Source organism: Pelodiscus sinensis, chromosome 8, assembly GCF_052426305.1.
Source record: "Pelodiscus sinensis isolate ZL-2025 chromosome 8, ASM5242630v1, whole genome shotgun sequence".
NCBI classification, from domain to species: domain Eukaryota; kingdom Metazoa; phylum Chordata; order Testudines; family Trionychidae; genus Pelodiscus; species Pelodiscus sinensis.
The window spans coordinates 9,578,567-9,600,045 of NC_143059.1; the positions used below are offsets into that span (position 1 = coordinate 9,578,567).

At 41.7% G+C, this 21,479-nt stretch overlaps 1 protein-coding gene across 2 annotated transcripts in view; it reads right to left on the reverse strand.

The window, feature by feature from the left end:
- Positions 1–1,980: 1,980 nt before the first annotated feature.
- DLG5 (discs large MAGUK scaffold protein 5) overlaps positions 1,981–21,479 on the reverse strand; it is a 172,634-nt gene continuing 153,135 nt past the window's right edge. For both annotated transcript variants that reach the window (XM_075934726.2, XM_075934727.2), the window contains 10 exons: positions 20,726–20,890; positions 20,197–20,380; positions 16,963–17,111; positions 16,391–16,561; positions 12,575–12,771; positions 11,056–11,199; positions 10,729–10,856; positions 7,733–7,842; positions 6,366–6,475; positions 1,981–3,661 (listed from right to left, as the gene is read on the reverse strand). In XM_075934726.2, coding sequence (XP_075790841.2) covers positions 3,558–3,661; positions 6,366–6,475; positions 7,733–7,842; positions 10,729–10,856; positions 11,056–11,199; positions 12,575–12,771; positions 16,391–16,561; positions 16,963–17,111; positions 20,197–20,380; positions 20,726–20,890 — 1,462 coding nt within the window. In that variant the 3' untranslated portion in view covers positions 1,981–3,557. The remainder of the gene's footprint in view (positions 3,662–6,365; positions 6,476–7,732; positions 7,843–10,728; positions 10,857–11,055; positions 11,200–12,574; positions 12,772–16,390; positions 16,562–16,962; positions 17,112–20,196; positions 20,381–20,725; positions 20,891–21,479) is intronic.

Genomic DNA, 21,479 nt, shown 5'->3' on the forward strand with positions numbered 1-21,479 from the left:
TGCACTGTGAAAAGGAGTGTTATGCTCCATGCGAGTGGATTCCATTTGTGAAGGGCATGCCTACTAACAGCTAAGAAAAGATTCTGAAATATGATAATATTTTGAAAAGGTCACTAGGCAAACCACTGTGCAGTGTGTCTGAGTGCAGGCATATTGCGGGGCATTCAGCCGTAACATCCTCGGAACTCACTTTCTAACTACTGCTGTTTTTACAACAGGCCTACGTGCATTAACTAAACACTGGGTCAAAATTATTTCTTCTGGAATTCATGGCCAATCTAGCTCCAAGGTGGTGGGTATGGCATGAAGACTCTCTCAAAATATGCCGAATGGATGAGAATAGCACCTGCCAATGATTTTCATTTCAGTCTCCTGATAGAGCACAAGGAGAGCGTGCTGTACTCACCCGCATCAGTTTACTTCTCATATTTCAGTTGTCTGCTCGTTGATAATAGGACAATTCTCAGTAACTCTTCAATATTATGTAAATCTCTGAATTCTAAGAGCACAAGGAGAGCGTGCTGTACTCACCCGCATCAGTTTACTTCTCATATTTCAGTTGTCTGCTTGTTGATAATAGGACAATTCTCAGTAACTCTTCAATATTATGTAAATCTCTGTATTCTAAGAGCCATAAGTGGTTAATCAAAGTATAGGGATGCAGACAGAAATTGTCTTAACCACCATGCAGTCTGACTATGGGAGTCTAAAGTTGGCTGCTTGGCATTTAGTTGTCAAGTAACTGCTGAAGCAAGGATATTCGGATATGATCATCTCTAGCTTTTCAGCTTTCAGATAAAGCAATGAACAGAGTAGCGTGTAGTCTGGCTACAGTGTAAAAGCAGGGCTATAGAGTTGCACAGTGGGCCTCAACCTGATGCTGAACATTCTTGTGTGCCATCCTTTCACTCTTTGTATTCCAAGTGTCCCTCTCTAGAAAGAAGCCTCCATCGTGGTAACGTTAGCTTGATCTGTGGTGCAATTACAAGCTCTGTTCATACGGAACCAGCACTGAATTCCTCATGCTGATAAAGTGCTTCTTTCAACCAACCCAGAATTCATTCCTCAAGACAATTGCATCGCCTAGAAGTCTCATGAAATTGCACTATAAATCTGTCCCCAGCCATCGCACCGCATAGATCCCTGCACAATGCTAAAAATAGACTTGGACACAACCAAGGCATTCGGCTGATCAAGTTCACTTTGTGTCCTACCACTTCACTTTAAAAAAGGTACATGTTGTGCGTGTTGGACGAAGGCAAGATTTTCTTCTGCATTCAGGCCATGCTACTTTATCCCTGCGCTCCATGGATTTCTTCACAAAGAATCAAGCAGTTGTCCTCCAAGTCTCACCTGATGGCATTACTGGGAAGTTGGTGTTAGGTTGCTTCACAGAGGGCATGTTGTTCACAGAGTTGCTCATTTTGCTTGCATTAGGCCAAATGGCTTTGATGTCCTTGCTATACATGTCTGGAAAATTACCACTGTATGATTTGGGACACGTCCTGTGTGAAAATCTCTCTACATGCTACCCCCAAAATTCCCTTTCTTCAAGTAGGGACACCAACCCTGCCCTAGCTCAAGTAAGGTATCTCCAATTTGATGTGACCGTCTATTGTAGAACATGAAAACTTGGTTAGATTCATGGTTAGTAGTGTTTTACTTCTAAGGTGGTAATTAGTGCACAGGCTTTTTTAATCAGTTCTCAATTGACAGGGTCTTCAGAAAGGAATGCAACCAAGAGACACCTATTGACAAATCTGAATTCTGCCACTTGGAGTAAGCGTACAAAGTGCCTGCAGAAACTATTATGTAGACAAAGCCTGTATGTGCTAAGCCGCCGCATCACTTTCAGTCTACAGAAGGAAGATTTTTTTTTATGTGCAAATGTTATGGGCACAGCTAAAAACTAAAACTGGCTCCATGTGTCTCAAGAAAAAAGTGAGTAGTTACAATACATAAATAGTTCATATGCACAAGTTCTAGAAATTGACTTATTTAATACAGTAATCCATTTCTTTACTTTAATACAAAGTGACATTTTTGTTTTTAGTACAGAAAATCCAAGTCAGAATCGTACCGTTCTGTTTCAATTGTACCGTGGGAGTCCAACTCTGACCTCAACTTAAAAAAAAATATATAACTGCTGTCCCTCAACATGTGAAGTATTTTAACTAGTATTTTAACTACATTTCCTATATTTATTTTTAAAAAGTATTTAGAACTATAAAACAGTATCTGTAAAACAGAAGTTAAAATTTAGGACCAAATTTTTCTTTGAACAACTGTACAAGAAAAATCCCTTTTTTAATTAAAAACTGCAAATAAAAATGAAACTACACAACTATTGGGTAAAACAAATACTTCTTGCTACATAATGAAATGTTAGGAACAGTCACCGAGAAACAGTTAGACTAAAATGATACTTCAAAAGAATTGAAGTTCAGTACCTACAACGTGACATACAGTTTAGAGAGACAGAAAAACTTCTTGTTAGGAACACAGACTTAGAAGTGCAAAAACAAAAAGGATCTGATACAATGGAGTTTGGTACAATGGGGTACATACGTCTTGTAACCAAAACTAAACAACTGCGTATTTGTTGACAGTGACACCACCAACAATTATGGTACCTCTCTAAAGGCTTTCAATCAAAGCCCTAAAACTGTGACTGTTCTTTTATTAAATAAAAATCTATGTGAATGCTACACACTGAAGTACGACATTTAAGAATTACCCTGCAAAATTGCACCAACATAAGCTTTCAATATTTACAGTCTCTAAAAGTGACACAAATAACATGCTAGGCCTAGTTATCGACTCTCCCCATGTCTACTTAATCCAGGCCCAACAATCAAAAATTATTTCTCAACACACATTAAGCATAGAGTGATCTGATATATTATGATGTTTAAATATTCGATCCATGCATAAAAACAAAAAAACAGTATCCATGACAGACAAATGTTTGCATTTTATCAACAGTGGTCGGCCCTGTAGAGGAGTGCACTTCCTTCTGAGCTCACTCCCAAAAGGTACCATTCACAAAACCCATGCGATTACCCGGTAGTTATGTCAACAGCGGCTTTGGAAATGGTCAGAAATACAAGGTAGAATCACACTGCCCACAACCATTCATTCATATGCAGAAACGTCACTCCATTTTGGAGATATGCCTTGTTTAGGGGAAAAGCAACAAACTTAAAAAAAAAAAAGACATTCAAGTAAACAGCAACAACCAAATACTTGGAAAAGGTTTTTGTAAACTTGTCATTCTAAAGGGTTTTTGTTTCGCAGCATCACTAAATAAATCTCATATGAAAAAGTACACCTACGTCATACCATCCTGTTCTGTATAAAAGCACACCATAAGATACAAGTTCTTCTGATGAAGTGATCTATCCCTTCCAACACACCTTGTGGATTTTTTTAATTCAGTGTATCACTCCCCTTCATGGAAAAAAAAAATCAATCATTTATATCTCTATACAGATATAAATGGATAGTATCCATTGGATGAAAAAAGCCAAATGTGAAGTACATCTGAAGAAGAGTATCTATAGTGGGCCGGCTGGAATCCACAGGACTTTATTTTGTTCTTGATCAACAGTTGTCATAATCTGAGTGCAAATGCTTGAAAGGGCTCCTCCCTGGACAATACCTATAAAAATAATTTAAAAAAACACCAGAGTCACACACATCAGACACTGGAAAAAGCAATTCTTAGCCAGGTATTCTCCTACATAGTATTTATCAATAGATCATAAATAAATTAACCACTTGGATATCTGGCAGATACATGATTGTAGGGAAAACAATAACAAGGATAAACAGAGCAGAGAGGTTAAGTATTTAATATGCAAACTTTCCTGCTAACCCTTAAAATGACACAGGAAAGCAGTCAGAGTCCTGGTTATAATCAGCTAAGACAACTGTTTTGTTACCGAGTCCTCCGTGTGCTATTTTCAGAGGCATGTGCTAAAATTTATTCATTACCTCTAAGGATAGCCAGAACCCTTGTTATATCATAATAAATCCTCACTGCTGGGCAAGTGGTGTTCAAGGTTTAACATTTATGTAGTAATACACAGCGACTATAGCTGTAGCAACTAGGCACTGTTTACAAATATTTTAAACAAACTGTACAGGGCTGAGCTAAATAAAGACACTCTTGCTGCCACCACAAACTAACTGAAACAGCTGGGGAGAGGGAATAGCCCTAAATACACCTGGCATAGTATCGGTCAGTGTGCCAAACTCAGCCTAGGGTGGAATACCAAGCAGAACAAGTTGAAAAGGCCAGGGGCCTTCTTGTTGAGAAATCCCTGATACCTTTCTTGGAGACTGTGCTCAGCCACAAGAACAGCCGCCAGTGTTTTGCATCATGGTGTTAACCCACTTGGATAAGCTTTGCCTGGGACTTTCAAAGCATGCAAAATACCTAGAGCTGGCAGCCAGGAACAGGAAAAGGGACTTCACCAAAATAATAAATTCCCTAAGCTTGGGCTTTGCTTCTCCTAACACCAATCTCCTCGCTCAGCTGCAACAGCATTAGCGTAGGGAAAGAAATCAGTGTAGACAAGGGAAAGCAGATCTTTGGAGCTTTAAAACATTAAAGAGAGCCTTATGTGACTTAATAGTTGTGCCTGAAAAAGCGCCTGTAACGACAGCTAACACCAAGGTCAAGTAACAGGAAAAAACAAGAGGCAGACTTTTTCCCACTTCTGACCTTCGAAGACTGAATACCACTTAAGCAAAAATATATTGTAATGGATGCAGCATGCTGTGCAGTACCAACACCATGAGAATGCATGGACCCAAAAAAAGGACAGGCCTGTACCCAGCAAAAGGGGCACTTAAAAGGCCATGCAAATCACACTAAGTGTACTGTCTCTGAACTCAACATGGCCTTAACAGGCTACTTGCCAAAAACAGTTGGTTACTGAAGCAACCCCTGGGCTTGAGACCTATAGGTCTGCTGCATACCAAGGGAGAAGAAGCTACTGTGTGCAAGATTACATATAGCTCTATGCTCAAACTGCACACTTCTCTCAGAACCCTGTCATGCGAGTTAAGCACTGAATAGGAGCTTAGAGTTTTTAGGTCAAAAGTATAATGCCGTTTCAACATAGCTGCTTTGGTTTGCTGCCTGACTAACATTTAGGAGCCTCCAACTGAGGCACTCAGCGTGCTAGGCACTGTACAGACAGTTTGAGCCTCAGAGAGCTTAGACTGAGGCCTCTCATTGTGCAACGTGTCTGGTCATGCATTTTTTGGGGGGGGGGCAGGATTTGGCTTCAATTAAGGCAACATGCAGCAAGTAGGTGACACACAAGGAATAGAAGGTAGCATGTGGTTATATAAACCAGTTCTGTGCCCATTTTCAAGGTGCACAGTCACGTCTTAGAAAATGAAGTATTTATCTGGGTTAATAAGCTGGAAAACTGCCATTATGACTGAATTTTCTCCACATATAATAGTAATGTCCCTTCTTATGAAGGCTTGTCCCTAAAGATACCTGCATACTGTGTGTGTGTATGACTTGTAGAAATCTAAGTAGAATTTCTTTTAAAGTAAAAGAAACATTGAGGACTGTTGCTCTATATAAGGGCTAGGAATGATTATTATTAAAGGCTTTGTGTTGTGTTCCTAGGCACCTTGTGTAACGTTGGGCCATTCACTTCTACAGTACTAAGCTTTCAGCCTGAATGTTGTGAGTTTGTGCAAAGGAGTTTGGTTCACTGAAGGGAGCTAAAGCATCCTCTAAGTACTGCAGCACTGTCTTGGTAAAAGCATATTAGAAAACAGTCCTCAAATGTCTGGTTGATATTATGAACTATGCCATCAAAATAGACCTCTGATAGGATTATGTACAATGGCTCCACACTCATGGCATAACATGTCATCTCCCTTTGTATTATTCCAAAGCCAGTAAATCCCAATATAGCTTTCTTATGGGAGAACGCCTCAATACACCATATTGGAGCAGGAATAAAAAATATCTCTGTATGTTGTCATGTAATAGTAACATTCATATCTTCCCTATGACTAACACTTACACTTTATGTAGTTTCAGTATAATGCTCCCACTACTACAGGGTCATTTGAATCTAGCCACTTTGAGACGACGGCTCCCTAAATACTAAAACCAAACCAACTCCATTTTGTAGACTAAGCACTTACGATTTTTTTTGAGGGGGGAGGGAAATTATATATTTTCTCTTAAAAGAATCAGAGCGCACACACAATTGGAACCCAGGAGGAGGAACTAACCCTGCTACATACATTAAAGGCTCTTTTGAAACACAATTTAGGTAGGAAAGCCTGCAACTGTGTTCTTACTGAAATGATGATTAAATACTAACCTGTAAAGTACTTGCTATATTCCTGTTCTATTTTTTGAGCGGTCTCAAATTGTTCTTTGGAATGTTTTTGTGTAACCTTGTCCCTCAGAAAGATTGGGTCTTTTTGCTCTCTGTAAGAGAAGAAAAAAATATTTACTCAACAGTCATTCTTTCAACAGACTCCAGATGAATTACATATACTTATGATTATCTCCACGCCTATGATTAATTTTCAGGCATACAAAGAGCGCCATCTGGAGATTCAGTGTAATAGTACCATTAATATGAAATGTAAGTGATAGCCAAGGCATACGAACTGCTGTAATAGGAAACACTACATAACACTGACAAAAATTCACTCATCAGTGAAAGCCAAGAAACCCTCCCCTCAAACTATTCATTTTAAAGGATCTTTTCAGAAGTCTTGGATCATCCTACACTTTGCGAGAAACACTTCTTAGTCAAAGCAACATTAAAGAAACCGCTCTATAAAAGGACTTAAAATCTCAATGCATTTCTCAAACTTTGCAAACAAAGAAACTTTGATACAAGTTGAGGGTGTGAGGGGCTGGAGATTAGCGATAAACTGTGTGTCTCTTCCAGATCAAAATTTCTCCATCATTTAAGAGCATTTTAAATTCATAGTTCTGATTCAGACCTCTCTCTAGAAAAATGCTTTGTTTTGTGAGCATGAAACAAAGATCTGCTATCACATTTTGGATACAGTAGCAACTGGGATTGGTAGGTAAAAAGCCCTAATATAAACAGAGACTCTTCTAGGTATTAGTGAGTAAAGGCAAGTTTCTGTATGAAATGGTAAAGAGCAGTTAGTCTGCTTCTGCACTGCTGAACTAATACATAAAGCTGGGCCAGTGTTGTGGTGCTATCATAGACACTGTCCTAGTATAAAGGTGGTTTTCAAACACATTTAATTGCTCTACAAGACCTGTGCTAAATCACATAAAGCACATCTGAAAATCCTACTTTTAAACTTTTGATGCCCAAAACAGGCACTCCTAAAGTGAACATACAGCTTATTTTGAGGAGCTTTTGCGAAATCATAATTTCTAGTGTTAACAGTTCAATTTTTCACAAAGTTATTATATTGAACTTTCTTTTCAAATAGCTGAGAGCGCTATTGGCCAGTTTTTTCAAGAGTTCAAGAACAGCAGTTTGGTTATCTTTTGAAAATCTGGCCAATAGCTAATACATGAATCATTTTAGGGTTATATTTTAAAAAGATGGTAGGATTTTAACCTCACAACAGAGCTGCAAGGCCTAACTCAATCACATTGATAAAGGTTTTCTGATATACTACAATGAAACAGACTATACAAACTATTATTGTGTAACAAAACAAGTGGCCGAAGGTGACGCTTCTCACTTACTTGATTTGCTTTGCATTTTTGTACCGAATGAAGATGACAATGGGGTAGATATGAACACTGTGGAGCCGTTCAATGGCATGAGGAGCAATGTCCAACAGACAATGACAGTCCTAAAAACAAATATTGCAATAGAAAGCATAAGCAAACTTATAATGTCCCTATTCATCCTCCAGTGAAACCTTGGTAACTCAACAGAATTTCTGCTTTACATTTATATGACAGGTCATTAAGCATATTAGCAACACCTTTTTCACATAAAATACATTGTAGCAGTAACTACCAAGTGAATTGTATGGGAAAGATTTATCAATGTTTAGGAGGACAAAAATATACAAACCAGTAAACCCCATTTAGAGTACTACAATCTATTAACAGAATGAGCACTTAGAGGATATTTGTACTAAATTGAAAATGTAACTTGAAACGGATGGAATCAATTAATCCCAAGCGTTCTGCCATAAAGTATTTAGGTATTCAATCATTTTGTGTTGGAACACAAAACAATAGATGAATAGTCTCTCTTACCTCCTAAATAGACCAAATATGCACCTTTACTCCTTAACTGATAAGAATGTATATCTGCTTTGACAGAACACGTTTTAAATCTTTTAAAGTTAGTTAGGGGGTTTGCAACAAGAACAACAACAAACATCTATATTATAAATTACACTTTCATTGTGAAGAAGAGATTGCACTACACCGTTTGTATGAAGTAAACTGAAAAATACTATTTTGTATGAAGTAAACTAAAAAATACCATTTCTTCTGTTTACCAGTATTTCACTGTATAAATAATTGAAATAGTAGCATAAAATGAGCACTGTACACTTAGTATTCTGAGTTGTAACAGAAGTCAATATATTTGGAAACAGAGAAAGTCATCCAGAAATATTTTATACATTTCATAGTCATAGAACTGGAAGGGACCTCGAGAGGTCATCGAGTCCAGCCCTCCGCCCTCAAGGCAGGACCAAGCTCCGTCTACACCATCCCTGACAGATGTCTATCTAACCTGTTCTTAAATATCTCCAGAGAGGGAGATTCCACCACTTCCCTTGGCAATTTATTCCAATATTTGACCACCCTGACAGGAATTTTTTCCTAATGTCCAATCCAAACGTCCCTTGCTGCACTTTAAGCCCATTACTCCTTGTCCTGTCCTCAGAAACCAAGAGGAACAAATTTTCGCCTTCCTCCTTGTGACACCCTTTTAGATATTTGAAAACCGCTATCATGTCCCCCCTTAATCTTCTTTTTTCCAAACTAAACAAGCCCAGTTCATGAAGCCTGGCTTCATAGGTCATGTTCTCTAGACCTTTAATCATTCTTGTCGCTCTTCTCTGTACCCTTTCCAATTTCTCCACATCTTTCTTGAAATGTGGCGCCCAGAACTGGACACAGTACTCCAGCTGAGGCCTAACTAGTGCAGAGTAGAGCGGCAGAATGACTTCACAAGTTTTGCTTACAACACACCTGTTGATACAACCTAGAATCATATTTGCTTTTTTTGCAACAGCGTCACACTGTTGACTCATATTCAACTTGTGGTCCACGATGACCCCGAGATCCTTTTCCGCCATGCTCCTTCCTAGACAGTCGCTTCCCATCTTGTATGTATGGAACTGATTGTTCCTTCCTAAGTGGAGCACTTTGCATTTCTCTTTATTAAACTTCATCCTGTTTACCTCTGACCATTTCTCTAACTTGCTAAGGTCATTTTGAATTATGTCCCTATCTTGCAAAGAAGTTGCAACCCCACCCAGTTTGGTATCATCTGCAAACTTAATAAGCGTACTCTCTATCCCAATATCTACATCATTGATGAAGATATTGTACAGTACGGGTCCCAAAACAGACCCGTGCGGAACTCCACTTGTTATCCCTTTCCAGCAGGATTTAGCATCGTTAACAACAACAACTCTCTGACTACGGTTATCCAGCCAATTTCAATTGGTAGTCTATTGTTTAACAGTGTGCTTAAACCTAATTAATAATGATTAATTTTAAACCAACATTAATTTTTGAGTTAATCGTGTGAGTTAACTGATTTATCAACAGTCCTGTTAAAAATATTTTTAAAAACAAAAAAATTAATTCAAACTTGTCAATGCATAGACACTGTTTTTAAGTAATATTAAAAAGACTTAAAAAATCACCAACACAACCAGTTTCTCTACATCTAGAACTATAAACGAATCTTGAAATAGTGACATGATAAAACAAGGTAACTGCATTTATATTACCTAGTTTTTCTTAAGAAAATACCCTGGGAACAATTATTTGAGTCTTTTGAAACAGAACAATATCTGTATTGGCAAAACTTTTTCAGGAAACGTATCTGTGGCAGGGTGTTGCCCTTTACTAGCCCTTTAACGGGCTGAGACCTGGAGTCAGGGGGAAGCCTACCTGGAGACTATAAGAGCAGCTTCTGGGAGGAGGAGAGGGACCTGTCTGCCTGCCTGCAATGAGAGAGGCTTCAGCCTAGCAAACCCAGGCTACCCGGCCTGAGGCCCTAGGATCTGCAAGGAGGCTGTCATGGAGGGTGGGGCTCGCATGGAGGCAGCCCTAAAAGGCTGGGCTGCAAGGAGGCAGCCGTGGTTTGCAAGGAAGCAGCTGCGGTAGGCTGGGGGAGTGTGAGCCAGGGAAGCCCCAGGCCATAAGTCCTCAAGGCAGGGTTACAAGAGGCAATCGGGCAGGCAGAGTGGGAGAAGAACTGGGGATCTTAGGGAGTAGGGAGGACCCTGGAGGAGGAGCGGAGGAAGAACAATGACTCCCGCCCCAGAAGGGGGCACGGACCAAGAGCGGAGGGCAGTGCCTTGAAGAAAACACCTCACCCAAAGGGGGCACGTCGGCATAGCTGGTTACTTCCCCAAAGCCACCCTGAGGGAAGAAGCCGTGCTGAAAGTGAGTCGAACCCACTACATATTATATAATAATTATCTGTACATTTTACAGTGAACTGTGGCACAACGAAGATACCATAAGATGACAACCACCTTCTCTGTTATCTCCTTTATCGAAGCTACCGTTGTCACGTCAAAATGTCCACTCCTCCGTTTGTAATCTATAAACAAACAGTCTTTCACTCCCCGTTCAATGGCTTGTTGGGAAGCTTTCATCACTTCTGTTTCAAAAAACAAAAACAGATTCTTAGTTCATTTATATTTCTTAACCACAGCATAAGATTTACAGAATATGCTACGGTTCTACATCTCTTCCCCTCCGCACCCTCCAGGAATTTTTGTGCTACCCTTTCATCCAGTTGTTAGGCCAACATAGCACATAGCAAAACACACATTAGCTCTTATTCCTTGTACACGTACCAAGGGGACATCTGCAAAACTTTCCAGGAGATTCTTTGACTAGCATGTCCTTCACAGCATCAAGTAATGGTCCTAGAATGAGTACAGGTCTGGGAGAGGTACATTCCACCTTCTGTACACGCTGATAAGCCAGACTCACGGAATCTAAAGAGTAACAAAAACAGTTATGTACAATTTAAAAATGTTTTTGTGGTAACGTAAATTTTTAGCAACGGACAAAAAGCCTGTAGTCCTGTTGCGAGAAGCTGGAATCGTCAGGTGCACAAACACACAGCTGTCTCACCCCATTAAGCAGTCTTTGTGACTTAGCATTTTGCTTAGTGTTAATTACGACATGTGAACAATCCTGCCACTTCTACAGATTAAGACAATTTGCAGGGGATCAAAGACATTTTCACTTGTAAAATGCAATCGTGTTTTCAATTAAGCCATAAATGAGCATAAGCCGGGGTGGACAAAAGGGCCTCCGCAGGCTGGATCCGGCCCGCCAAGTGGGTTCATCCAGCCCTCGGAGGTCTAGCTTGTGGCTCCTGAAAGGGTGGAAGAAGACTTGGCGTGCTCCTCCGCTCCCAAGCCCTGACTGGCCTGTGGGCAGAAGGGGGAGAGCACAAAGTCTCCTACCACCGCCAAGGGCATGGGCGCTTTGGGGTAACCCCAGACTGATCATGGTATGAGGGTGGGGAAGCAGGGAAGTATCCCATCCCACCCCACCCCTTCTGCTTGAGGTCCCGCCCCTCCCAGAGCTGCCTGGGATCACTTCAAAATTTCTGCAGTGGCCCCTGGCAAAAAATTATTGCCCACATAAGCAGTATAGAATTCAGTTGTTTGCTCAGGAGCTGTGACTATTCTAATGATTTAGACTCGTCAATTGAGACAGAAATCTCTCAAAGGAGGATTTAAACCATGCTGGTGAATAAATGTCAAAAGGCTTTTACCCCCTACCAATCCTGCTTAGAAGGTACAATTTTAATACAGGTTGAACCTCTCTAGTCTGGCAGGCTCTGGCCCAGCATGATTTTAGCCAGACGTCCACTTATCATGGATGTGGCCAAGTTTCCCGTGGTTCCATCAAGTTTGTTTCCACCCACCAGTCCTGGATCTTGGTGTCCTATGCTGTTATTTAGCTCTAATTTACCGCTAAATGTTTTCTAAAAGCCCAGAATGTGGCAGAAGTGTTGGTAATACTATACAATATTAACTCCCATGGTTCAGCAAATTCTCTGGTTTGGCAATGGTCAGGACCCAAGCATGCCAGACTACCGAGGTTCAACCTATATTTATACATTTCAGGGATGGACTTATTCTTTGTAAATTAAGAAATTACAAGCACTAATCTGAGATGATCTGGTTTCTTATTTAATGCCTACGTTGGTGCCTGAGGACAATAAACGTCATAGGACACAGAGTATACTTCAGTGTTTATATGCAGACTAAGCGGCGTGGAGGGGGAGAGGAAATCACATCTCTCTTAGGAGGTTTCCATAGCCTTAAGAAAACTAAACATAACAAAAGCACTTGCCATCCAAGAAAGGAATGGAGTCGGTACTGATTGTATCGAGAGCCAGTAAATCCTTTCCATCTTTGGAGCCGCTACGCTTGTGTTTATGCTTTCTTCTAAAGAAAGATCTTCGAGCTGCTGCTGACAAAGTCTTAGTGGAGCTGTTTTCATCTTTAGCCTCCGACATACTGTGTCTCCTATAAAACTCCTGGTCCATCCTACAGTGAAATGGATTGAATAATTGTATTCAGGTTGGCACAAACACATGAGGTTTTAAGAGCCATTGTTCACAACAGAGGAGAAAAATCTTAACAGTATGAAAAACTTGTCTAGGACAATTGTCAAATCATCTAAAGCGGCATCAATAGAATGTCCATAACCTGAAAAACTACCCCAAACTACTATTGATCAACACTGGAAGAATATAGCCCATGTATTACATTTAGGTTTGATTTTCTGGGTCTCTCTTCAAGGACACTAGAACATAGGTAAATACAACAGCACTGGAAAAGCTCAGTAAGCTGTGCCTGAGAATTTTGGGGGACATTATTTTCAAGGTAATTAGGTCCCTAATCCCTTGTGAAAAATCCATCTCCTGCTACATACACAAAATTGAAAGTACATATTGAATCACTGTGGTCCGGGACTCTTTGGTCCCGCAACATACATGATATAGAAGGATCACGAATGTTGCTGGACTAGAGAGTCCCAGCAGCAGAGGTTGCCGGCAGTGAAGAGAAGAGCTTGCTGGTAAGGCCAGTGGCAGGGGCGCGATTTCAGATTTTGGAAAGGGTGTGGGGGGGGGGGGGGGGGAGCATGACCAGTGCATGCCATAATGGGGGGGTTGGAAGAGTCAGAGCATGAGGGGCCAGATAAGGACAGTGGCTTCAGTAGTCTTACTCAGCATGCTTAGTACAAGCCAAGCAGCATATTGGGGGGACCAATTCCATTTGCACTGCTGCCACACACGTATCACCTCTTCCTAGGGCTACTAAGGCACTGGAAACCTCTAGGGGTTATGGAAGATAACTCAGCAATTAGCTGACAGGAGCACTGTATCTAATTCCTATATAAAAGAAAGAAAACTTAAATAAATATTAGAGGCACTCAGCTCTAATATTAACCTGTGGAACTCTTCAGCAGGAGATGGTGGAAAGGCCAAACTACAACAGAGTTCCAATAAGAACAAAATAAACTAAAGGAGGAAGCTGGAAATGGGCAACAAAGAATGGATCATTTGATTATTGGGACTTCTGTTGATTAGGGATATTAAATTTTGAATAACTTACTAATTGAATAGTCAAACTTTGTATAGACTATTCGATTAGTCAGTAGGGCACCTCTACCTTTGAAGTGTAGCAACACCCCTAGCAGGTGCACTGGTAAGACGAAAGCACCACATGGAGCCTGGGATCAGCTGGGGCCTTTCAAGTGGCAGCACTGTGTGAAGCCTGGGGCCAGACCCTGGGCTCCACACAGCACTGCCACTTTGAAATGCCTCACCCAGCTGCGATGTCCCCGGCTGCATGCGGCATTTCAAAGCGGCAGTGCTGTGTGGAGCCCAGGGTCAGTGAAGTAGTCCCCAGCTAACTCCAGGCTCCACATGGCATTGCCACTTTAAATGCTGCATGCAGCCTGACGCCGAGCTCCTTGCGGGCGTTTCAAAGCAGCAGCACTGCACAGAGCCCAGGGTCAGCGGGGAGTCACCAGCTGATCCCGGGCTCCACCCGGCGCTTTTGCCTTTCAAGTGTGCCAACTAGGGCTGTTGCTCTACATCTCTAAAATCTCCCTGCTCCCATCCATTAGTCATTTCTTTTCCAAGCTGAAAAATCCCAGTCATTTTAATCTCTCCTATGGAAGCTGTTCCTTACCCCTAATCATTTCTGTTGCCCTTTCTGTACCTTTCACAAATCCAATACATCTTTTTTTAGATGCGGTGATCAAATTTGCATACAATATTCAAGATGTGGGCAGACAGTGACTATATGTAGAGGCAGTATGATATTTTCTGTCTTATCTATTCCTTTCTTATGAATCCCAATATTTGGTTAGTTTTTCAGTTTTTAGACTGACACTGCATATTGAGACTATTTTCAGAGAACTATGCACAATGATTCCAAGATCTCTTTCTTGAGTGGTAACAACTATTCTACATCCCATCATTTTTGCATGTAGACACAGGATTATAGTTTTCCAGGGGCATTACTTTGCATTTCTTAACACTGAACTCCAACGTCCCTTGTGCTGCCCAATCACCCAGCTTGGTGAGATCCCTTTGTAACTCTTCACAGTCAGCTTTTCACTGAACTATTTGAGTAATTCTGTAGTATCTGAATATTTTGCCACCTCACTATTTACCCCCTTTTCAAGAGCATTTAAAGGTGTAACAAGTACTGGTCCAAATGCAAATCCCAGCAACACAACACTCATTGCTACTCTTTCCCCCCCAACCCCGTATCTTTTAAGTGGAGTACCAATATTTTCATGATGATCTAATAATCCTTTAATTACTTGAATGACCAGTCTTTTGTTATTCTTCATCACCTGCCTCTCTCTTTTTATAACAAACTCCCTGACCGAAAGGCAATGCTGCAAGCAGCTTAAACTCTGTTGCAATTAAGACTCACCTTTGGAGCTAGGGCATGCAGCTTTAAGCAGACCTCAAGTATGAAATCCAGAGGTTCAAACTTTCAAGGGGGTGGAGGGCTATTGCCCCCTAGCTCCCCATAAATGGTGCCCTTAACCAGAGGGTCAGTGGATGCTGTGGGGCAGAGAAGCTGGAGTGAGGGGCTGGAGCTCCAGCAGGGTGTCTGGGTCACTGCAAGCTCTGGTGGGGTGGGGTAAGGTCGCCATGAGCTCTGGTGGGGTGGCAGGGCTGCTGCAGCTCATTGGGTGAGGAGGATGGGGAAAGGAGTCCAGAAGGGAAGCTGGCACCCACACCTCCCCTCACGACCTTCCCTGGTGCAGCAAACTCCCTTGTTTGGGACCAGTCAGTTCCCCAGGGTGCTAGACTAGAGAGGTCCAACCTGAACTACTCTTTTGGCAACACAACGCAGTGTTTTGTATTGCCAGTATTGTTTCTACAAACTAAGTGACTAATTCTGTTTAACATTATCAATTAGTATCACGCAGTTGTATTTAAAATGGAAGCAAACAATGTACATACAGTAGTAATCTGTCCACAAAATGGGGTCCATTCCCTCTTATCTCACAAGAACAGTGTCAGGATAGTTAGGTCTACACCGCACTTGCAAAATGTTCTGCAACTGCTAGGGTACGTATTTTAGCGTGGCTTCTTTTGTCAGGAATTGCTTACAAGTTCTCGTGAGGAAAGGAGAGAAAGGAAGGGCAGAAATACTGTGGCAGAAAAATGAGATGGAATGTGACTGCACTAAACAGCTAAAAATTGAGTTATTGACTAAAGATCACGCCATTGATATGGGGGGAAATCTCCCTCAGAGCAGTGGATTGTTGTGGGTACACAGTCCTGAATTTATCATCATCAAAAGGGAGAGGTACTTTCTAACAATGAGTTTGACAGCCCCAGTTTAGATATTTCTGTGTTAAGTCACTTAGGTTACTGTCTGAATCTTCTTTCACAGCGCCAGGTGTTCGTTCCACTTTTAGGAGGTTACTATTAGCAGCATTAAAAATGACTTGGCAGAACATATTGTTTAATTAGATGTTATTAAAACATGCCACCCCTGAAATAACACTTCTAGGAAACTAATACCACACGGGAATCACACAGCTTTGAAGATTCAAACCCAGCTCTCTTTTGTTTATAATTCATCATTCAGGCACTTTAAGCAGCAATTTGTCACTGCGGTTACTTACATATATTTGCTGGGGATCTGTCCTCTCTCTAGCTTTTGAGCATTCTCATCCAGCTGCCAAGCCATCCAGGAACCAAAGTTCCCCTGTGGTAGAGTATCATCAACATACAAAATGTCATCCTTCTTAAAGTTTAAATCCTGCTCCACCTCTGCCAGCCGATCATAAAGTGCTCTGCAAAGAGAGACATAAATAGACGCTATAACTGGAGCCCCACCATCTCAAGATAAGCAAGTGGTGTAGCTACTTAGGAAAATAAATGACTCTCCACTGGAATTGGTCTCTGATGTCCCAAAGGCTCATGTACTCACAGTGAAGTACCTAGTTACACTTACGATGTAGGTTGGAGGCTTTCAACAACTGCCAAGAATCAAGGACTATCTGAGATTGTGCTTTGAATTTCCAATAAAAGCAGGAAAAAAAGACTGACTTGCTAAGCCTCTCTCACTTTGCATATAATGTTCAGCAGACTATTGTAGCCACTTTGTACTTGCCTTTAAATCATTTGCTACCACATGGGATTCTTGCTGGCAAAATAGTTAGGACACTAAGCTATTTAATGAGCATGTGAATACCTGATATAGAATCCATCTCCAGGTAAATCTTTAATCTTGTTGAATTCTTCTATTCTGTACTGAGTCTTTACTCTAATATTTTCTCCTGGCTTCATCATTTCCAGGTAGGCTTCCTCCGCTGTTTTATTTCGCATATCAACAGATCCATACTGTAAAATACAGAAAAACCCAAAACTCATGAGGTCTCAGGGCTCATGCTGTTTCTTAATAGACTGAAGGATTAGAATGGAGCCTGAAGCAGCGTGTGAAGTGGGAATTTGGTTCCCCTAACGGCAAGTAAACATGTAAAAGGAAAACTCACTACAGCATGACAATGAAGGTACCAGTCACAATGGCCAGTAGAGAGAGAGTAGGGCTTTTTAAATCCCTGAAGAAAACACACTAGATATACACAAAAAGGGAAAAAGCCACCTTACGCCCTTTGCTGTTCCAGAAACAAATGCAGAAAATCACAAGATTCCAAGGAGAACTTATTTAGGAATCCTAGAGAGACAAGGTGGATGCGGTAGGCCTGATATACCCTACAGTGTTAGGTCGATGTAAGCCATCTTACAGTGACCTAGCTATGGAAACATTTTTGCTTAAATGTGGCTCCCACAGATATCAATGCCTCTCTATGCTAATTGTAACACCACAAATCTGAGGGGCGTGGATGGTTGATGACACCCACCCCCAGCCAGAGCCTTCACACTTCTCCCCCACACCCTCACCCCTGTGCAGAGCTCTCTCCCATCCTCTGAACCCTTTCATCTCAATTTAGAGTACCCCTCCTCCATCCTAAACCCCTCATCCCCAGCCCCAAACTTGTACTCCTAGCCAGAGCCCTTACCCCCTCCTGCATGCCAACCCTCAGCCCCAGCCCACACATCCTCTTGCACCCTGAGCTCCACATTCCAGGCCCCACCCCACAGCCAGCACCCCAATCCTGATTTTGTGAGCCAAAAAGTTTGCCATTTGTTGCTTACAGCGACTAACTGGTTTTCAGGGGCTGGCCCACAATGCCCACAGTCTAACACTACAACAGATACAAGGGTGTCTAGTAAGGACCAGGGTGGTTGACAGATTTTGTGGGTACCTGAGTAAAGTGTGTGGGGGGGGGGAGGGGCATAAAATGGAAGTGGTGGGGTCTCAAGTGGAAGGGGTGGAGCTAGTAATAGTCTCCCCCAGCCAGCCCTTCAGTGCAGCCCAGCACACGCCACCCAGGGCTCCAGTGGGGATTTGAAAAGCCTGTAGTGGCAGCTGGGAGCCCCAGATTCTTTTCAAAATCACCAGGCCCCGGGGCAGCTGTCCTGCATTGCTCCCCTGCTCCTCCCATCCCTTCCGCCCTCCCCCCAAAATCAGTGGGCCTGGTGAGGACACGTACTGCCAACACAAGGAACCTTGTGTGTGCACATAATCAGGCAATTTTATAACTCTAATAGCTATATGCTTACATAAATCAGAGCTGACAATCCTATAGACAGGGCTGTAATTTCAATGTCATTAGGTGAGAGGGGCAAGCTTTCAAGCCACACAGCTCTTTTGCAGGTCTGGGAAAGGTGCTCCCAGAGTCACAGCAAAAGACATGGTGCAACAGATTGTTTAGCAGAAGCAGTTAGCATCTATGGTAACAGGGCCATTCAAGGCTGAGTGGCCCGTTGGCATCTCTGCAGTCATAGGACAAAATGAGGTTGTTAGTGGCTTACAGGTTGTTTTAAGAAAGCAAAAATCCAGAGTCTTGGTTCAGCACATGATTTTTATTTTAGGATCCCTAGGCAGATTAAGTGGCTTTGATTCAAGGTGTAAACTTAAAAACAAACCCTGCACATCTTCACCATATAAACCAGCCATCCTGCAGCGGCGGGGGGGAGGGGGGGCGGTATAATGGGAACATCTACTCAAGTGCTCAGATGGATTTCATCTCTATAATATTTAGCCAGCTCACTATCAATGAATTTATCCTCCTAACCCGGTGAGGTAGAGAAATATCCCAATTTTATAGATGGAAATAAGGGAAAGATAGATAGGGGGGTTGCTCAAGATCACAAGAGCAATCTATGAGAAGCCCAACCTTCTCTGTTACACAGATCCTTTCCTTCTTGACTCCCTCTCTCCTCTGCCCCCAAGAAGAGGGCTGCATCACAGGAGCTACTGTGTCCATCTACAGAGTCTGGGCTCGAGATTTCCCGTCTACAGCAGGAATTTTCAGCTCCTAATACATGTACCCCAACCCTGGTACTTGGAGCTGGTGTGTGGTTTGTACTGTAAACTCCCTGTCTTTAGCAAAGATAAATCTCCATGAAGTGCCAGGGCCTTCCAACTATTTGTGAGAGTTTAACCAAGGCCCTGGGCCCTCAGTGGTATATAAAGCCCAAGTTATGCATCAGACTCAAGAATCATGGGGTGGTACTTCCCCTCCTCAGTCTGTTCCAGTGGGCACAGAGTTTTCTGCAATTTAGGGTTTTCATATTCATTCCATTTTCTATGCTGTGGCAGCTGTTACTCTTGCAGCATACTACCGATTTTTGTAACTGTTAAGGAGTAAGTACAATGTAAGTCTCAGGACAGTTTTTGTTCTGGAAAGCGGATGCCTTGCCTCACAGCAGTATGTGTCGTCTTCTCTACACTGTACCAATGCAAATTCCTACTGCAGAAACACAGAACTGTGCGAATCATGGCTCACAGAATTTTCATCGTGTCTACACTAGGAGTTATAGCTATGGCTGAAAGAGAGGTTAAACTGACAGTGGTACCTTCAAATGCTCCAGCAACTAGGTGCCCCACTACACTCTGTCCCAGTTGCCACTCCAGCCAGCAATGAAAAATAATCACTTGTCTGCTAAAACGATCACCTGTGAAATAGTTCCTGGTGGCATTTAAATGCTTATGAGACTTAAGTCTCAACACTCCATTGAAATTATGGGGACAAGTCACAGGTCTCAGAGACTCAAGAATTCTCATACCATCACTTAAAAGTTTAGCAGGGCTGTCAATTTGCACTAGGTTTTCCAGGGTTACTAATACTGATGGAAATTAACAGGTCTTCATGGAATTTTTTTCGGGTGTCTCTAGGGCAATCATGAAGTGCAGAAAAGAACACCAGCGGACAGAAATCTAAAAGAGGGGGGGTCCACAACAAAGCAGTTACTCTAGATAACTACATGAAGCTATCACTTGCCAGAAAGTGCCCTGCTGTAAGGACTCTAGAAGCAACAGGAATATGTCGCCTGTATTTTGTGCATCTTCATGGTTTACCTCAAGTATCATGTCTCCCATAACTAGTCCTTCTGGTCCTTTGGCTGGGCTATCATCTTCTACATCAGACACAAATATTCCATACAGGTTTCCACCACAGATCTGGACTCCAAGCTCCACTTGGGATTTTTTAATGACAACATTTCTTGGTTCTGGGGTCCTCTTGTTTGTGTCCACGGGGACCCTTTGAATAGCAATTTTAAAAAATAGATTAGTTGCTCATTTACAGCTCAAGCACCCTTAGTCATCTCAACAAAAGCAATGGATTTCCCTCTATTACATCCCTACAGCACAAGCACCCCATTTTTAACTACAATTTCATGCATCCTGTATTATTCTTAATTCAACTAATCTTGTTTCTATTATTTGTATTTGAAGTGCTTCTCAAACAGGTTTGCAAGAAACATGGAAATGGTTCTCTCCTAGCCCATGTGCTCCTGTCTATTTAAAAATGTCAGTGCACTTCATTTTTGTGTCTTTTCCTCCCCCCCTTTTCAAAAGCAGAAAACGAACAGGTCTGAGTATTTACCTCATGGAATTCCGGGGACTAGTTGTAGGTGTGGTTTGTTTGGATGGAGGTGTCATTGTTCCTTCATCCTGTTCACTCACAGTATCAATTATGGAATGATTGTCGGGGGTTGCCGCCCCACTGCCTTGAGGAGTGGAATGGTTGCTCACTGGTTCTAAACGAGAACTAAACAGACAGACAAAATGGGTAACACACACTGATATAAACGGTTAACAGTTCAACAAATCCCCAACTAACTTCAGACTTGGAGGAACATTAACCATCTAGATACTGATTTTCCCTGGAATCTCAATCTGGGCTATATAATCAAATTGAAATCAACTAAGAAATCTCAAATTATTGCAATCATCAGTATAAGCCTTCCAATATTTTTTTCTAAATTGTATTAATCTTATAGCTAATGTGTCTTTGGGTTTTGTTCTACAATACTTCTCTGTGCAGACCTCCCAGTTAGGTCCTTGGTTTCTACATGCACTGACTTTGCAAGCCAAACCTTTAGTGGTCTTTTGACAGTGTGGATGATACTAGCACTCAGCACCAGCCTCTCCGCCACAGCAAACCAATGTGTGATTACAGTGCTAGAACACTTTTTGGTTTTAGTTTCATATTTCTGAAAAGTTTATTTTCCCTTGTTTACTCTTAAACTAACTAAATAAAACAAATGGATCCCATCACCTTGTTTGGTTTTTCTCTAAGCACTCATATTTCTTATCAAAACAGCTTTAGTGAACAGTCTCCGTTCAGAATGTTTTTA